The sequence below is a fragment of the Phyllobates terribilis genome, unplaced genomic scaffold (assembly GCF_046119375.1).
Source record: "Phyllobates terribilis strain yellow unplaced genomic scaffold, ASM4611937v1 Scaffold_13__5_contigs__length_258822181, whole genome shotgun sequence".
Classification (NCBI taxonomy): domain Eukaryota; kingdom Metazoa; phylum Chordata; class Amphibia; order Anura; family Dendrobatidae; genus Phyllobates; species Phyllobates terribilis.
This window is the reverse complement of record NW_027362773.1, coordinates 101,673,529-101,691,000: the sequence shown is the minus strand read 5'-3', so window position 1 is coordinate 101,691,000 and position 17,472 is coordinate 101,673,529. Positions and strand designations below refer to the sequence as shown.

At 42.5% G+C, this 17,472-nt stretch overlaps 1 protein-coding gene across 1 annotated transcript in view; it reads right to left on the bottom strand.

Moving 5' to 3' along the window:
- Positions 1-17,472, bottom strand: part of SBF2 (SET binding factor 2) — a 273,321-nt gene that overhangs the window by 65,201 nt on the left and 190,648 nt on the right. The window contains exon 18 of the mRNA XM_073657906.1: positions 15,188-15,358. Coding sequence (XP_073514007.1) covers positions 15,188-15,358 — 171 coding nt within the window. The remainder of the gene's footprint in view (positions 1-15,187; positions 15,359-17,472) is intronic.

The window sequence follows — 17,472 nt, the reverse complement described above, 5'->3', positions numbered from 1 at the left end:
CAGAGCTGCACTCCCTATTCTGCTGGTGGAGTCACTGTGTACATACATTACATTACTGATCCTGAGTTACATCCTGTATTATACTCCAGAGCGGCACTCACTATTCTGCTGGTGCAGTCACTGTGTACATACATTACATTACTGATCCTGAGTTACATCCTGTATTATACTGCAGAGCTGCACTCACTATTCTGCTGGTGCAGTCACTGTGTACATACATTACATTACTGATCCTGTACTGATCCTGAGTAACATCCTGTATTATACCCCAGAGCTGCACTCACTATTCTGCTGGTGCAGTCACTGTGTATATACATTACATTACTAATCCTGAGTTAAACCTGTATTATACTCCAGAGCTGCACTCACTATTCTGCTGGTGCAGTCACTGTGTACATACATTAAATTACTAATCCTGAGTTACATCCTGTATTATACTGCAGAGCTGCACTCACTATTCTGCTGGTGCAGTCACTGTGTACATACATTACATTACTGATCCTGTACTGATCCTGAGTTACATCCTGTATAACACTCCAGAGCTGTACTCACTGTTCTGCTGGTACAGTCACTGTCTACATACATTACACTACTGATCCTGAGTTACATCCTGTATTATACTCCAGAGCTGCACTCACCATTCTGCTGGTGGAGTCAATGTCTACATACATTACATTACTGATCCTGTACTGACCCTGAGTTACATCCTGTATTATACTCCAGAGCTGCATTCACTATTCTGCTGGTGCAGTCACTGTGTACATACATTACATTACTGATCCTGAGTTACATCCTGTATTATACTCCAGAGCTGTACTCACTATTCTGCTGGTACAGTCACTGTCTACATACATTACATTACTGATCCTGTACTGATCCTGAGTTACATCCTGTATTATACTCCAGAGCTGCATTCACTATTCTGCTGGTGCAGTCACTGTGTACATACATTACATTACTGATCCTGTACTGATCCTGAGTTACATCCTGTACCATAATCCAGAGCTGCATTCACTATTCAGCTGGTGCAGTCACCGTGTACATATATTACATTACTGATCCTGTACTGATCCTGAGTTACATCCTGTATTATACTCCAGAGCTGCACTCCCTATTCTGCTGGTGCAGTCACTGTGCACATACATTACATTACTGATCCTGAGTTACATCCTGTATTATACTCCAGAGCTGCACTCACTATTCTGCTGGTGCAGTCACTGTGTACATACATTACATTACTGATCCTGAGTTACATCCTGTATTATACTCCAGAGCTGCACTCACCATTCTGCTGGTGCAGTCACTGTGCACATACATTACATTACTGATCCTGAGTTACATCCTGTATTATACTCCAGAGCTGCACTCACTATTCTGCTGGTGCAGTCACTGTGTACATACATTACATTACTTATCCTGAGTTACATCCTGTATTATACTGCAGAGCTGCACTCACCATTCTGCTGGTGCAGTCACTGTGTACAAACATTACATTACTGATCCTGTACTGATCCTGAGTTACATCCTGTATTATACTCCAGAGCAGCACTCACCATTCTGCTGGCGCAGTCACTGTCTACATACATTACTGATCCTGTACGGATCCTGAGTTACATCCTATATAATACTCCAGAGCTGCACTCCCTATTCTGCTGGTGCAGTCACTGTGTACATACATTAAATTACTAATCCTGAGTTACATCCTGTATTATACTGCAGAGCTGCACTCACCATTCTGCTGGTGCAGTCACTGTCTACATACATTACATTACTGATCCTGTACTGATCCTGAGTTACATCCTGTATTATACTCCAGAGCTGCACTCCCTATTCTGCTGGTGGAGTCACTGTGTACATACATTACATTACTGATCCTGTACTGATGCTGAGTTACATCCTGTATTATACTCCAGAGCTGCACTCACTATTCTGCTGGTGCAGTCACTGTGCACATACATTACTGATCCTGTACTGATCCTGAGTTACATCCTGTATTATACTCCAGAGCAGCACTCACCATTCTGCTGGTGCAGTTACTGTGTACATACATTATATTACTGATCCTGAGTTACATCCTGTATTATACTCCAGAGCTGCACTCACCATTCTGCTGGTGGAGTCACTGTGTACATACATTACATTACTGATCCTGAGTTACATCCTGTATTATACTCGAGAGCTGCACTCACTATTCTGCTGGTGCAGTCACTGTGTACATACATTACATTACTGATCCTGAGTTACATCCTGTATTATACTCCAGAGCTGCACTCACTATTCTGCTGGTGCAGTCACTGTGTACATACATTACATTACTGATCCTGAGTTAAATCCTGTATTATACTCCAGAGCTGCACTCACCATTCTGCTGGTGGAGTCACTGTCTACATACATTACATTACTGATCCTGTACTGATCCTGAGTTACATCCTGAATTATACTCCAGAGCTGTACTCACTATTCTGCTGGTACAGTCACTGTCTACATACATTACATTACTGATCCCGAGTTACATCCTGTATTATACTCCAGAGCTGCATTCACTATTCTGCTGGTGCAGTCACTGTGTACATACATTACATTACTGATCCTGTACTGATCCTGAGTTACATCCTGTATTATACTCCAGAGCTGCATTCACTATTCAGCTGGTGCAGTCACCGTGTACATACATTACATTACTGATCCTGTACTGATCCTGAGTTACATCCTGTATAACACTCCAGAGCTGTACTCACTGTTCTGCTGGTACAGTCACTGTCTACATACATTACACTACTGATCCTGAGTTACATCCTGTATTATACTCCAGAGCTGCACTCACCATTCTGCTGGTGGAGTCACTGTCTACATACATTACATTACTGATCCTGTACTGACCCTGAGTTACATCCTGTATTATACTCCAGAGCTGCATTCACTATTCTGCTGGTGCAGTCACTGTGTACATACATTACATTACTGATCCTGAGTTACATCCTGTATTATACTCCAGAGCTGTACTCACTATTCTGCTGGTACAGTCACTGTCTACATACATTACATTACTGATCCTGTACTGATCCTGAGTTACATCCTGTATTATACTCCAGAGCTGCATTCACTATTCTGCTGGTGCAGTCACTGTGTACATACATTACATTACTGATCCTGTACTGATCCTGAGTTACATCCTGTACCATAATCCAGAGCTGCATTCACTATTCAGCTGGTGCAGTCACCGTGTACATATATTACATTACTGATCCTGTACTGATCCTGAGTTACATCCTGTATTATACTCCAGAGCTGCACTCCCTATTCTGCTGGTGCAGTCACTGTGCACATACATTACATTACTGATCCTGAGTTACATCCTGTATTATACTCCAGAGCTGCACTCACTATTCTGCTGGTGCAGTCACTGTGTACATACATTACATTACTGATCCTGAGTTACATCCTGTATTATACTCCAGAGCTGCACTCACCATTCTGCTGGTGCAGTCACTGTGCACATACATTACATTACTGATCCTGAGTTACATCCTGTATTATACTCCAGAGCTGCACTCACTATTCTGCTGGTGCAGTCACTGTGTACATACATTACATTACTTATCCTGAGTTACATCCTGTATTATACTGCAGAGCTGCACTCACCATTCTGCTGGTGCAGTCACTGTGTACAAACATTACATTACTGATCCTGTACTGATCCTGAGTTACATCCTGTATTATACTCCAGAGCAGCACTCACCATTCTGCTGGCGCAGTCACTGTCTACATACATTACTGATCCTGTACGGATCCTGAGTTACATCCTATATAATACTCCAGAGCTGCACTCCCTATTCTGCTGGTGCAGTCACTGTGTACATACATTAAATTACTAATCCTGAGTTACATCCTGTATTATACTGCAGAGCTGCACTCACCATTCTGCTGGTGCAGTCACTGTCTACATACATTACATTACTGATCCTGTACTGATCCTGAGTTACATCCTGTATTATACTCCAGAGCTGCACTCCCTATTCTGCTGGTGGAGTCACTGTGTACATACATTACATTACTGATCCTGTACTGATGCTGAGTTACATCCTGTATTATACTCCAGAGCTGCACTCACTATTCTGCTGGTGCAGTCACTGTGCACATACATTACTGATCCTGTACTGATCCTGAGTTACATCCTGTATTATACTCCAGAGCAGCACTCACCATTCTGCTGGTGCAGTTACTGTGTACATACATTATATTACTGATCCTGAGTTACATCCTGTATTATACTCCAGAGCTGCACTCACCATTCTGCTGGTGGAGTCACTGTGTACATACATTACATTACTGATCCTGAGTTACATCCTGTATTATACTCGAGAGCTGCACTCACTATTCTGCTGGTGCAGTCACTGTGTACATACATTACATTACTGATCCTGAGTTACATCCTGTATTATACTCCAGAGCTGCACTCACTATTCTGCTGGTGCAGTCACTGTGTACATACATTACATTACTGATCCTGAGTTAAATCCTGTATTATACTCCAGAGCTGCACTCACCATTCTGCTGGTGGAGTCACTGTCTACATACATTACATTACTGATCCTGTACTGATCCTGAGTTACATCCTGAATTATACTCCAGAGCTGTACTCACTATTCTGCTGGTACAGTCACTGTCTACATACATTACATTACTGATCCCGAGTTACATCCTGTATTATACTCCAGAGCTGCATTCACTATTCTGCTGGTGCAGTCACTGTGTACATACATTACATTACTGATCCTGAACTGATCCTGAGTTACATCCTGTATTATACTCCAGAGCTGCATTCACTATTCAGCTGGTGCAGTCACCGTGTACATACATTACATTACTGATCCTGTACTGATCCTGAGTTACATCCTGTATAACACTCCAGAGCTGTACTCACTGTTCTGCTGGTACAGTCACTGTCTACATACATTACACTACTGATCCTGAGTTACATCCTGTATTATACTCCAGAGCTGCACTCACCATTCTGCTGGTGGAGTCACTGTCTACATACATTACATTACTGATCCTGTACTGACCCTGAGTTACATCCTGTATTATACTCCAGAGCTGCATTCACTATTCTGCTGGTGCAGTCACTGTGTACATACATTACATTACTGATCCTGTACTGATCCTGAGTTACATCCTGTATTATACTCCAGAGCTGCACTCCCTATTCTGCTGGTGCAGTCACTGTGCACATACATTACATTACTGATCCTGAGTTACATCCTGTATTATACTCCAGAGCTGCACTCACTATTCTGCTGGTGCAGTCACTGTGTACATACATTACATTACTGATCCTGAGTTACATCCTGTATTATACTCCAGAGCTGCACTCACCATTCTGCTGGTGCAGTCACTGTGCACATACATTACATTACTGATCCTGAGTTACATCCTGTATTATACTCCAGAGCTGCACTCACTATTCTGCTGGTGCAGTCACTGTGTACATACATTACATTACTTATCCTGAGTTACATCCTGTATTATACTGCAGAGCTGCACTCACCATTCTGCTGGTGCAGTCACTGTGTACAAACATTACATTACTGATCCTGTACTGATCCTGAGTTACATCCTGTATTATACTCCAGAGCAGCACTCACCATTCTGCTGGCGCAGTCACTGTCTACATACATTACATTACTGATCCTGTACTGATCCTGAGTTACATCCTGTATTATACTCCAGAGCTGCACTCCCTATTCTGCTGGTGGAGTCACTGTGTACATACATTACATTACTGATCCTGTACTGATGCTGAGTTACATCCTGTATTATACTCCAGAGCTGCACTCACTATTCTGCTGGTGCAGTCACTGTGCACATACATTACTGATCCTGTACTGATCCTGAGTTACATCCTGTATTATACTCCAGAGCAGCACTCACCATTCTGCTGGTGCAGTCACTGTCTACATACATTACATTACTGATCCTGTACTGATCCTGAGTTACATCCTGTATTATACTCCAGAGCTGCACTCCCTATTCTGCTGGTGGAGTCACTGTGTACATACATTACATTACTGATCCTGAGTTACATCCTGTATTATACTCCAGAGCGGCACTCACTATTCTGCTGGTGCAGTCACTGTGTACATACATTACATTACTGATCCTGAGTTACATCCTGTATTATACTCCAGAGCGGCACTCACTATTCTGCTGGTGCAGTCACTGTGTACATACATTACATTACTGATCCTGTACTGATCCTGAGTAACATCCTGTATTATACCCCAGAGCTGCACTCACTATTCTGCTGGTGCAGTCACTGTGTATATACATTACATTACTGATCCTGAGTTAAACCTGTATTATACTCCAGAGCTGCACTCACTATTCTGCTGGTGCAGTCACTGTGTACAGACATTACAGTACTGATCCTGAGTTACATCCTGTATTATACTACAGAGCTGCACTCACTATTCTGCTGGTGCAGTCACTGTGTACATACATTACATTACTGATCCTGTACTGATCCTGAGTTACATCCTGTATTATACTCCAGAGCTGCACTCACTATTCTGCTGGTGCAGTCACTGTGTACATACATTACATTACTGATCCTGAGTTACATCCTGTACCATAATCCAGAGCTGCATTCACTATTCAGCTGGTGCAGTCACCGTGTACATACATTACATTACTGATCCTGTACTGATCCTGAGTTACATCCTGTATTATACTCCAGAGCTGCACTCCCTATTCTGCTGGTGCAGTCACTGTGCACATACATTACATTACTGATCCGGAGTTACATCCTGTATTATATTCCAGAGCTGCACTCACTATTCTGCTGGTGCAGTCACTGTGTACATACATTACATTACTGATCCTGAGTTACATCCTGTATTATACTCCAGAGCTGCACTCACCATTCTGCTGGTGCAGTCACTGTGCACATACATTACATTACTGATCCTGAGTTACATCCTGTATTATACTCCAGAGCTGCACTCACTATTCTGCTGGTGCAGTCACTGTGTACATACATTACATTACTTATCCTGAGTTACATCCTGTATTATACTGCAGAGCTGCACTCACCATTCTGCTGGTGCAGTCACTGTGTACAAACATTACATTACTGATCCTGTACTGATCCTGAGTTACATCCTGTATTATACTCCAGAGCAGCACTCACCATTCTGCTGGCGCAGTCACTGTCTACATACATTACATTACTGATCCTGTACTGATCCTGAGTTACATCCTGTATTATACTCCAGAGCTGCACTCCCTATTCTGCTGGTGGAGTCACTGTGTACATACATTACATTACTGATCCTGAGTTACATCCTGTATTATACTCCAGAGCGGCACTCACTATTCTGCTGGTGCAGTCACTGTGTACATACATTACATTACTGATCCTGAGTTACATCCTGTATTATACTCCAGAGCGGCACTCACTATTCTGCTGGTGCAGTCACTGTGTACATACATTACATTACTGATCCTGTACTGATCCTGAGTAACATCCTGTATTATACCCCAGAGCTGCACTCACTATTCTGCTGGTGCAGTCACTGTGTATATACATTACATTACTGATCCTGAGTTAAACCTGTATTATACTCCAGAGCTGCACTCACTATTCTGCTGGTGCAGTCACTGTGTACAGACATTACATTACTGATCCTGTACTGATCCTGAGTTACATCCTGTATTATACTACAGAGCTGCACTCACTATTCTGCTGGTGCAGTCACTGTGTACATACATTACATTACTGATCCTGTACTGATCCTGAGTTACATCCTGTATTATACTCCAGAGCTGCACTCACTATTCTGCTGGTGCAGTCACTGTGTACATACATTACATTACTGATCCTGTACTGATCCTGAGTTACATCCTGTATTATACCCCAGAGCTGCACTCACTATTCTGCTGGTGCAGTCACTGTGTATATACATTACATTACTGATCCTGAGTTACATCCTGTATTATACTCCAGAGCTGCACTCACTATTCTGCTGGTGCAGTCACTGTGTACAGACATTACATTACTGATCCGGAGTTACATCCTGTATTATACTCCAGAGCTGCACTCACTATTCTGCTGGTGCAGTCACTGTGTACATACATTACATTACTTATCCTGAGTTACATCCTGTATTATACTCCAGAGCTGCACTCACTATTCTGTTGGTGCAGTCACTGTGTACAGACATTACATTACTGATCCTGTACTGATCCTGAGTTACATCCTGTATTATACCCCAGAGCTGCACTCACTATTCTGCTGGTGCAGTCACTGTGTACATACATTACATTACTTATCCTGTACTCATCCTGAGTTACATCCTGTATTATACCCCAGAGCTGCACTCACTATTCTGCTGGTGCAGTCACTGTGTATATACATTACTTATCCTGTACTGGTCCTGAGTTACATCCTGTATTATACTCCAGAGCTGCACTCACTATTCTGCTGGTGCAGTCACTGTGTATATACATTACATTACTTATCCTGTACTGATCCTGAGTTACATCCTGTATTATACTCCAGAGCTGCACTCACTATTCTGCTGGTGCAGTCACTGTGTACATACATTACATTACTGATCCTGTACTGATCCTGAGTTACATCCTGTATTATACTCCAGAGCTGCACTCACTATTCTGCTGGTGCAGTCACTGTGTACATACATTACATTACTGATCCTGTACTGATCCTGAGTTACATCCTGTATTATACTCCAGAGCTGTACTCACTATTCTGCTGGTGCAGTCACTGTGTACATACATTACATTACTGATCCTGTACTGATCCTGAGTTACATCCTGTATTATACTCCAGAGCTGCACTCACTATTCTGCTGGTGCAGTCGCTGTGTACATAAATTACATTACTGATCCTGTACTGATCCTGAGTTACATCCTGTATTATACTCCAGAGCTGCACTCACTATTCTGCTGGTGCAGTCACTGTGTACATACATTACATTACTGATCCTGTACTGATCCTGAGTTACATCCTGTATTATACTCCAGAGCTGCACTCACTATTCTGCTGGTGCAGTCACTGTGTACATACATTACATTACTGATCCTGAGTTACATCCTGTATTATACTCCAGAGCTGCACTCACTATTCTGCTGGTGCAGTCGCTGTGTACATAAATTACATTACTGATCCTGTACTGATCCTGAGTTACATCCTGTATTATACTCCAGAGCTGCACTCACTATTCTGCTGGTGCAGTCACTGTGTACATACATTACATTACTGATCCTGGGTTACATCCTGTATTATACTCCAGAGCTGCACTCACTATTCTGCTGGTGCAGTCACTGTGTACATACATTACATTACTGATCCTGAGTTACATCCTGTATTATACTGCAGAGCTGCACTCACCATTCTGCTGGTGCAGTCACTGTGCACATACATTACATTACTGATCCTGAGTTACATCCTGTATTATACTCCAGAGCTGCACTCACTATTCTGCTGGTGCAGTCACTGTGTACATACATTACATTACTTATCCTGAGTTACATCCTGTATTATACTGCAGAGCTGCACTCACCATTCTGCTGGTGCAGTCACTGTGTACAAACATTACATTACTGATCCTGTACTGATCCTGAGTTACATCCTGTATTATACTCCAGAGCAGCACTCACCATTCTGCTGGCGCAGTCACTGTCTACATACATTACATTACTGATCCTGTACTGATCCTGAGTTACATCCTGTATTATACTCCAGAGCTGCACTCCCTATTCTGCTGGTGGAGTCACTGTGTACATACATTACATTACTGATCCTGTACTGATGCTGAGTTACATCCTGTATTATACTCCAGAGCTGCACTCACTATTCTGCTGGTGCAGTCACTGTGCACATACATTACTGATCCTGTACTGATCCTGAGTTACATCCTGTATTATACTCCAGAGCAGCACTCACCATTCTGCTGGTGCAGTCACTGTCTACATACATTACATTACTGATCCTGTACTGATCCTGAGTTACATCCTGTATTATACTCCAGAGCTGCACTCCCTATTCTGCTGGTGGAGTCACTGTGTACATACATTACATTACTGATCCTGAGTTACATCCTGTATTATACTCCAGAGCGGCACTCACTATTCTGCTGGTGCAGTCACTGTGTACAGACATTACAGTACTGATCCTGAGTTACATCCTGTATTATACTACAGAGCTGCACTCACTATTCTGCTGGTGCAGTCACTGTGTACATACATTACATTACTGATCCTGTACTGATCCTGAGTTACATCCTGTATTATACTCCAGAGCTGCACTCACTATTCTGCTGGTGCAGTCACTGTGTACATACATTACATTACTGATCCTGAGTTACATCCTGTACCATAATCCAGAGCTGCATTCACTATTCAGCTGGTGCAGTCACCGTGTACATACATTACATTACTGATCCTGTACTGATCCTGAGTTACATCCTGTATTATACTCCAGAGCTGCACTCCCTATTCTGCTGGTGCAGTCACTGTGCACATACATTACATTACTGATCCGGAGTTACATCCTGTATTATATTCCAGAGCTGCACTCACTATTCTGCTGGTGCAGTCACTGTGTACATACATTACATTACTGATCCTGAGTTACATCCTGTATTATACTCCAGAGCTGCACTCACCATTCTGCTGGTGCAGTCACTGTGCACATACATTACATTACTGATCCTGAGTTACATCCTGTATTATACTCCAGAGCTGCACTCACTATTCTGCTGGTGCAGTCACTGTGTACATACATTACATTACTTATCCTGAGTTACATCCTGTATTATACTGCAGAGCTGCACTCACCATTCTGCTGGTGCAGTCACTGTGTACAAACATTACATTACTGATCCTGTACTGATCCTGAGTTACATCCTGTATTATACTCCAGAGCAGCACTCACCATTCTGCTGGCGCAGTCACTGTCTACATACATTACATTACTGATCCTGTACTGATCCTGAGTTACATCCTGTATTATACTCCAGAGCTGCACTCCCTATTCTGCTGGTGGAGTCACTGTGTACATACATTACATTACTGATCCTGAGTTACATCCTGTATTATACTCCAGAGCGGCACTCACTATTCTGCTGGTGCAGTCACTGTGTACATACATTACATTACTGATCCTGAGTTACATCCTGTATTATACTCCAGAGCGGCACTCACTATTCTGCTGGTGCAGTCACTGTGTACATACATTACATTACTGATCCTGTACTGATCCTGAGTAACATCCTGTATTATACCCCAGAGCTGCACTCACTATTCTGCTGGTGCAGTCACTGTGTATATACATTACATTACTGATCCTGAGTTAAACCTGTATTATACTCCAGAGCTGCACTCACTATTCTGCTGGTGCAGTCACTGTGTACAGACATTACATTACTGATCCTGTACTGATCCTGAGTTACATCCTGTATTATACTACAGAGCTGCACTCACTATTCTGCTGGTGCAGTCACTGTGTACATACATTACATTACTGATCCTGTACTGATCCTGAGTTACATCCTGTATTATACTCCAGAGCTGCACTCACTATTCTGCTGGTGCAGTCACTGTGTACATACATTACATTACTGATCCTGTACTGATCCTGAGTTACATCCTGTATTATACCCCAGAGCTGCACTCACTATTCTGCTGGTGCAGTCACTGTGTATATACATTACATTACTGATCCTGAGTTACATCCTGTATTATACTCCAGAGCTGCACTCACTATTCTGCTGGTGCAGTCACTGTGTACAGACATTACATTACTGATCCGGAGTTACATCCTGTATTATACTCCAGAGCTGCACTCACTATTCTGCTGGTGCAGTCACTGTGTACATACATTACATTACTTATCCTGAGTTACATCCTGTATTATACTCCAGAGCTGCACTCACTATTCTGTTGGTGCAGTCACTGTGTACAGACATTACATTACTGATCCTGTACTGATCCTGAGTTACATCCTGTATTATACCCCAGAGCTGCACTCACTATTCTGCTGGTGCAGTCACTGTGTACATACATTACATTACTTATCCTGTACTGGTCCTGAGTTACATCCTGTATTATACTCCAGAGCTGCACTCACTATTCTGCTGGTGCAGTCACTGTGTATATACATTACATTACTTATCCTGTACTGATCCTGAGTTACATCCTGTATTATACTCCAGAGCTGCACTCACTATTCTGCTGGTGCAGTCACTGTGTACATACATTACATTACTGATCCTGTACTGATCCTGAGTTACATCCTGTATTATACTCCAGAGCTGCACTCACTATTCTGCTGGTGCAGTCACTGTGTACATACATTACATTACTGATCCTGTACTGATCCTGAGTTACATCCTGTATTATACTCCAGAGCTGTACTCACTATTCTGCTGGTGCAGTCACTGTGTACATACATTACATTACTGATCCTGTACTGATCCTGAGTTACATCCTGTATTATACTCCAGAGCTGCACTCACTATTCTGCTGGTGCAGTCGCTGTGTACATAAATTACATTACTGATCCTGTACTGATCCTGAGTTACATCCTGTATTATACTCCAGAGCTGCACTCACTATTCTGCTGGTGCAGTCACTGTGTACATACATTACATTACTGATCCTGTACTGATCCTGAGTTACATCCTGTATTATACTCCAGAGCTGCACTCACTATTCTGCTGGTGCAGTCACTGTGTACATACATTACATTACTGATCCTGAGTTACATCCTGTATTATACTCCAGAGCTGCACTCACTATTCTGCTGGTGCAGTCGCTGTGTACATAAATTACATTACTGATCCTGTACTGATCCTGAGTTACATCCTGTATTATACTCCAGAGCTGCACTCACTATTCTGCTGGTGCAGTCACTGTGTACATACATTACATTACTGATCCTGGGTTACATCCTGTATTATACTCCAGAGCTGCACTCACTATTCTGCTGGTGCAGTCACTGTGTATATACATTACATTACTTATCCTGTACTGATCCTGAGTTACATCCTGTATTATACTCCAGAGCTGCACTCACTATTCTGCTGGTGCAGTCACTGTGTACATACATTACATTACTGATCCTGAGTTACATCCTGTATTATACTCCAGAGCTGCACTCACTATTCTGCTGGTGCAGTCACTGTGTACATACATTACATTACTGATCCTGTACTGATCCTGAGTTACATCCTGTATTATACTCCAGAGCTGCACTCACTATTTTGCTGGTGCAGTCACTGTGTACATACATTACATTACTGATCCTGTACTGATCCTGAGTTACATCCTGTATTATACTCCAGAGCTGCACTCACTATTCTGCTGGTGCAGTCACTGTGTACATGCATTACATTACTGATCCTGTACTGATCCTGAGTTACATCCTGTATTATACTCCAGAGCTGCACTCACTATTCTGCTGGTGCAGTCACTGTGTACATACATTACATTACTGATCCTGTACTGATCCTGAGTTACATCCTGTATTATACTCCAGAGCTGCACTCACTATTCTGCTGGTGCAGTCACTGTGTACATACATTACATTACTGATCCTGAGTTACATCCTGTATTATACTCCAGAGCTGCACTCACTATTCTGCTGGTGCAGTCGCTGTGTACATAAATTACATTACTGATCCTGTACTGATCCTGAGTTACATCCTGTATTATACTCCAGAGCTGCACTCACTATTCTGCTGGTGCAGTCACTGTGTACATACATTACATTACTGATCCGGAGTTACATCCTGTATTATACTCCAGAGCTGCACTCACTATTCTGCTGGTGCAGTCACTGTGTACATACATTACATTACTGATCCTGGGTTACATCCTGTATTATACTCCAGAGCTGCACTCACTATTCTGCTGGTGCAGTCACTGTGTACATACATTACATTACTGATCCTGAGTTACATCCTGTATTATACTCCAGAGCTGCACTCACTATTCTGCTGGTGCAATCGCTGTGTACATAAATTACATTACTGATCCTGTACTGATCCTGAGTTACATCCTGTATTATACTCCAGAGCTGCACTCACTATTCTGCTGGTGCAGTCACTGTGTACATACATTACATTACTGATCCTGTACTGATCCTGAGTTACATCCTGTATTATACTCCAGAGCTGCACTCACTATTCTGCTGGTGCAGTCGCTGTGTACATACATTACATTACTGATCCTGTACTGATCCTGAGTTACATCCTGTATTATACTCCAGAGCTGCACTCACTATTCTGCTGGTGCAGTCACTGTGTACATACATTACATTACTGATCCTGTACTGATCCTGAGTTACATCCTGTATTATACTCCAGAGCTGCACTCACTATTCTGCTGGTGCAGTCACTGTGTACATACATTACATTACTGATCCTGTACTGATCCTGAGTTACATCCTGTATTATACTCCAGAGCTGCACTCACTATTCTGCTGGTGCAGTCACTGTGTACATACATTACATTACTGATCCTGAGTTACATCCTGTATTATACTCCAGAGCTGCACTCACTATTCTGCTGGTGCAGTCACTGTGTACATACATTACATTACTGATCCTGTACTGATCCTGAGTTACATCCTGTATTATACTCCAGAGCTGCACTCACTATTCTGCTGGTGCAGTCGCTGTGTACATACATTACATTACTGATCCTGTACTGATCCTGAGTTACATCCTGTATTATACTCCAGAGCTGCACTCACTATTCTGCTGGTGCAGTCGCTGTGTACATACATTACATTACTGATCCTGAGTTACATCCTGTATTATACTCCAGAGCTGCACTCACTATTCTGCTGGTGCAGTCGCTGTGTACATACATTACTTATCCTGCACATCATGAGTAACAGACTGTGCTATACTCCAGAGTTGTAATCATAAATGGTGAACAGGAGGTCATGTGATACACTTGTTGTGAAGTGGAACTGTTCTTCTTAAAGGGGCGACAATAAATATTTGACATCTGTACGCTATAATCTTGCAGGAGATTGCTTCTCAGCTTACACACACAAGCTTCATGCTGGCACTAAGCTGTTGTAGAAAGTAAGTTCCCTCTTGGCCCTACATCATACACAGCTCGTGTGTGGGGTGGGCGCGCGTCAGGGCGGTACCTTTGGCACAGACAAGGTTCCCTGGCTTCCGTCTCTCGCAGTCAGGTAGAGAGAGCGCACTTGGCTCTGGACGTCGTTGTAGAACGTCGTCTCCCAGAACTGCTGGTTGGTCCAGATGCCGTGGTCCTGGATACAGGTGTAAGCAAACTGGCTGACACCTGCGGACAATTTCTGTGAAAAAAATAAATAAATTGTGAGTCTAATCATCAAACGTGAGGTTTATAAATGTCACCGTGACCAGAATGTAATGAAATTGTACAACGGGGAGAAAAAAAATGCTCCTAATTGCATCCCGACAGAGATATTTAACCACTCGCAGCTGCGGGAGACATCGCGGATTATTGTATCATCCTGAGAAATTATATATTAAAGTGAACGCGACACAGAGGAAAGAACAAATCAGGAGGAAAGAAACCGGACAAACAGCACCACAAAGCTCAGCTTCCCGGATCTCTAGGAGAATTATATGGGAAAGGAGCTTGCTGCAGCTAAGTTATGGTTTAAAGGGGTCATTCACTTTAGACCACCCCTTTTGATTAAACCAAGACCCCCTCACCCCACCGAGACTTCTGGCCTTCAGCAGTTTCCCAATGACCTTTTTCTCAGTCCATTTATATGGACCTGCTGTCTGTAAACAGTCAATCTAAACAAGCAGAGCAGCAGTGTAAAGCACAGGGGTTAATGGTCTGCTTTTGACTGCACTAGGACATGACAATGTAACAATGCAGGAGTCAGGTACCATGCTGCAAGTCAGGAGGTGGATTAAGCTCTACCTCAGCCTCCATCAACCAGTCATTGTCATAACTATGTTCTGATGGAGCAGTGCTGCAGTATAAAGCATCAAAGCTATTGTGGCACTGCCTGTTATTATATGTGGTGGATTTAAAATCTTCCCACACTCCAACAATTAGTGGAGCCATTATTCGAGGGGTACAAATCCTACATCTCACCTGGGTATTAAAGGGGTTGCCAGGTTTAGAAAATCATGGCTGCTTGCTTTCAGAAACAGCGCCACCACCCATTATAGATTGTGAGTGGTATTGCAGCTCTGCTCCATTCACTTCAATGGGGTTGAGTTGTAATCTACTCCATGATTAGGGGTGTTACTGCCCTAATCCTGGGCTGGGCAACCCCTGTATAAGAGATAATGATAAGTTTGTGCACCCCTGATGAAAGGTGCCCCGGTAATGGTGGTGGTGGGTTGTACGGGGCATCTCTCCATTAGCTTTTGCATTACGAAACAGAAAATCATGATATTTGCATACGGCCCTCTAGATGGCGCTCCAGGCACCATGACTGCACTGGTTCAGCCTGCAAAGTAGAACATCGTCCTATGCTGGAGGCTTCACTCATATCGTCGGCTCCACAACCGTGCAGGTAATCGAGGGGGTCTGCCAATTACAACCCCTACCCTGCTAAAGTCAAAACTCTAGAAGACACCAGCACTTAAAAAATAAAACCCTCAAATAAATCAGCTTGTCAGGAAAATAGGAAAGCTGGGTGACAGCTGCAGGTACAGAAAATTATAAATACGGAGAGGATGAATAAAATAAGCTGATAAACTCCGAAACTGGGGATGTTCTCTTTTTAAATTATGGGGACATGTTCCTTAAATGGAATTATCGGGCAAAGCCATTTAAATAGGTTTCCCACCTTTAGGGACATTTTTTTTTGTAATTTTTACTTAAATGCATGTATGTGGGGCGAAAAATTATTTTTTTCAATTATTTTTTTTTTTTTTTAATTTTTGCATCGCCTCTGTGTTCTACAGCTTATTGCTGGCTGCAGAATGAGTAGACTGAAAATCTGTCAGTGAGCTCATTCTAGTGGAAGATTTTTTTTTAATTATTTTCTCTTATCTCATTTATGGACACAGACCACATCAAAGTGGAAAGTGCAAGGAAACCACGAGGGGGTAAAAAAGTCAAACGAAGCCAAAAAAAAAGAAGCAAAAAGTATAACGTAACAATTGTAAAAATACAGGCGTTTAATAAAAAAAAAAAAAAATCTGGAACCAAAAAGTGGACAAAATTCTTTTTAATGTTTTGTTATGTATTTTTACTATTGTAAATGGCTCCCCCCCAGCCCCCCCCCCCCCCCCCAAAAAAAAAATCTAATAGGGGTTGCAAAAATGTTATGGGCTAACTAGGAAGATTACAGGACTCAAAGGAAGTTTATTTTGTCTTTACAGTTCAGAATGACTTAAAGGGATCATGTGACCAATCAGCTCAGAATATGCCTGGTGCTTCCTTCTGACTCTCATCCTGCACTTGCAGGAACCTTAT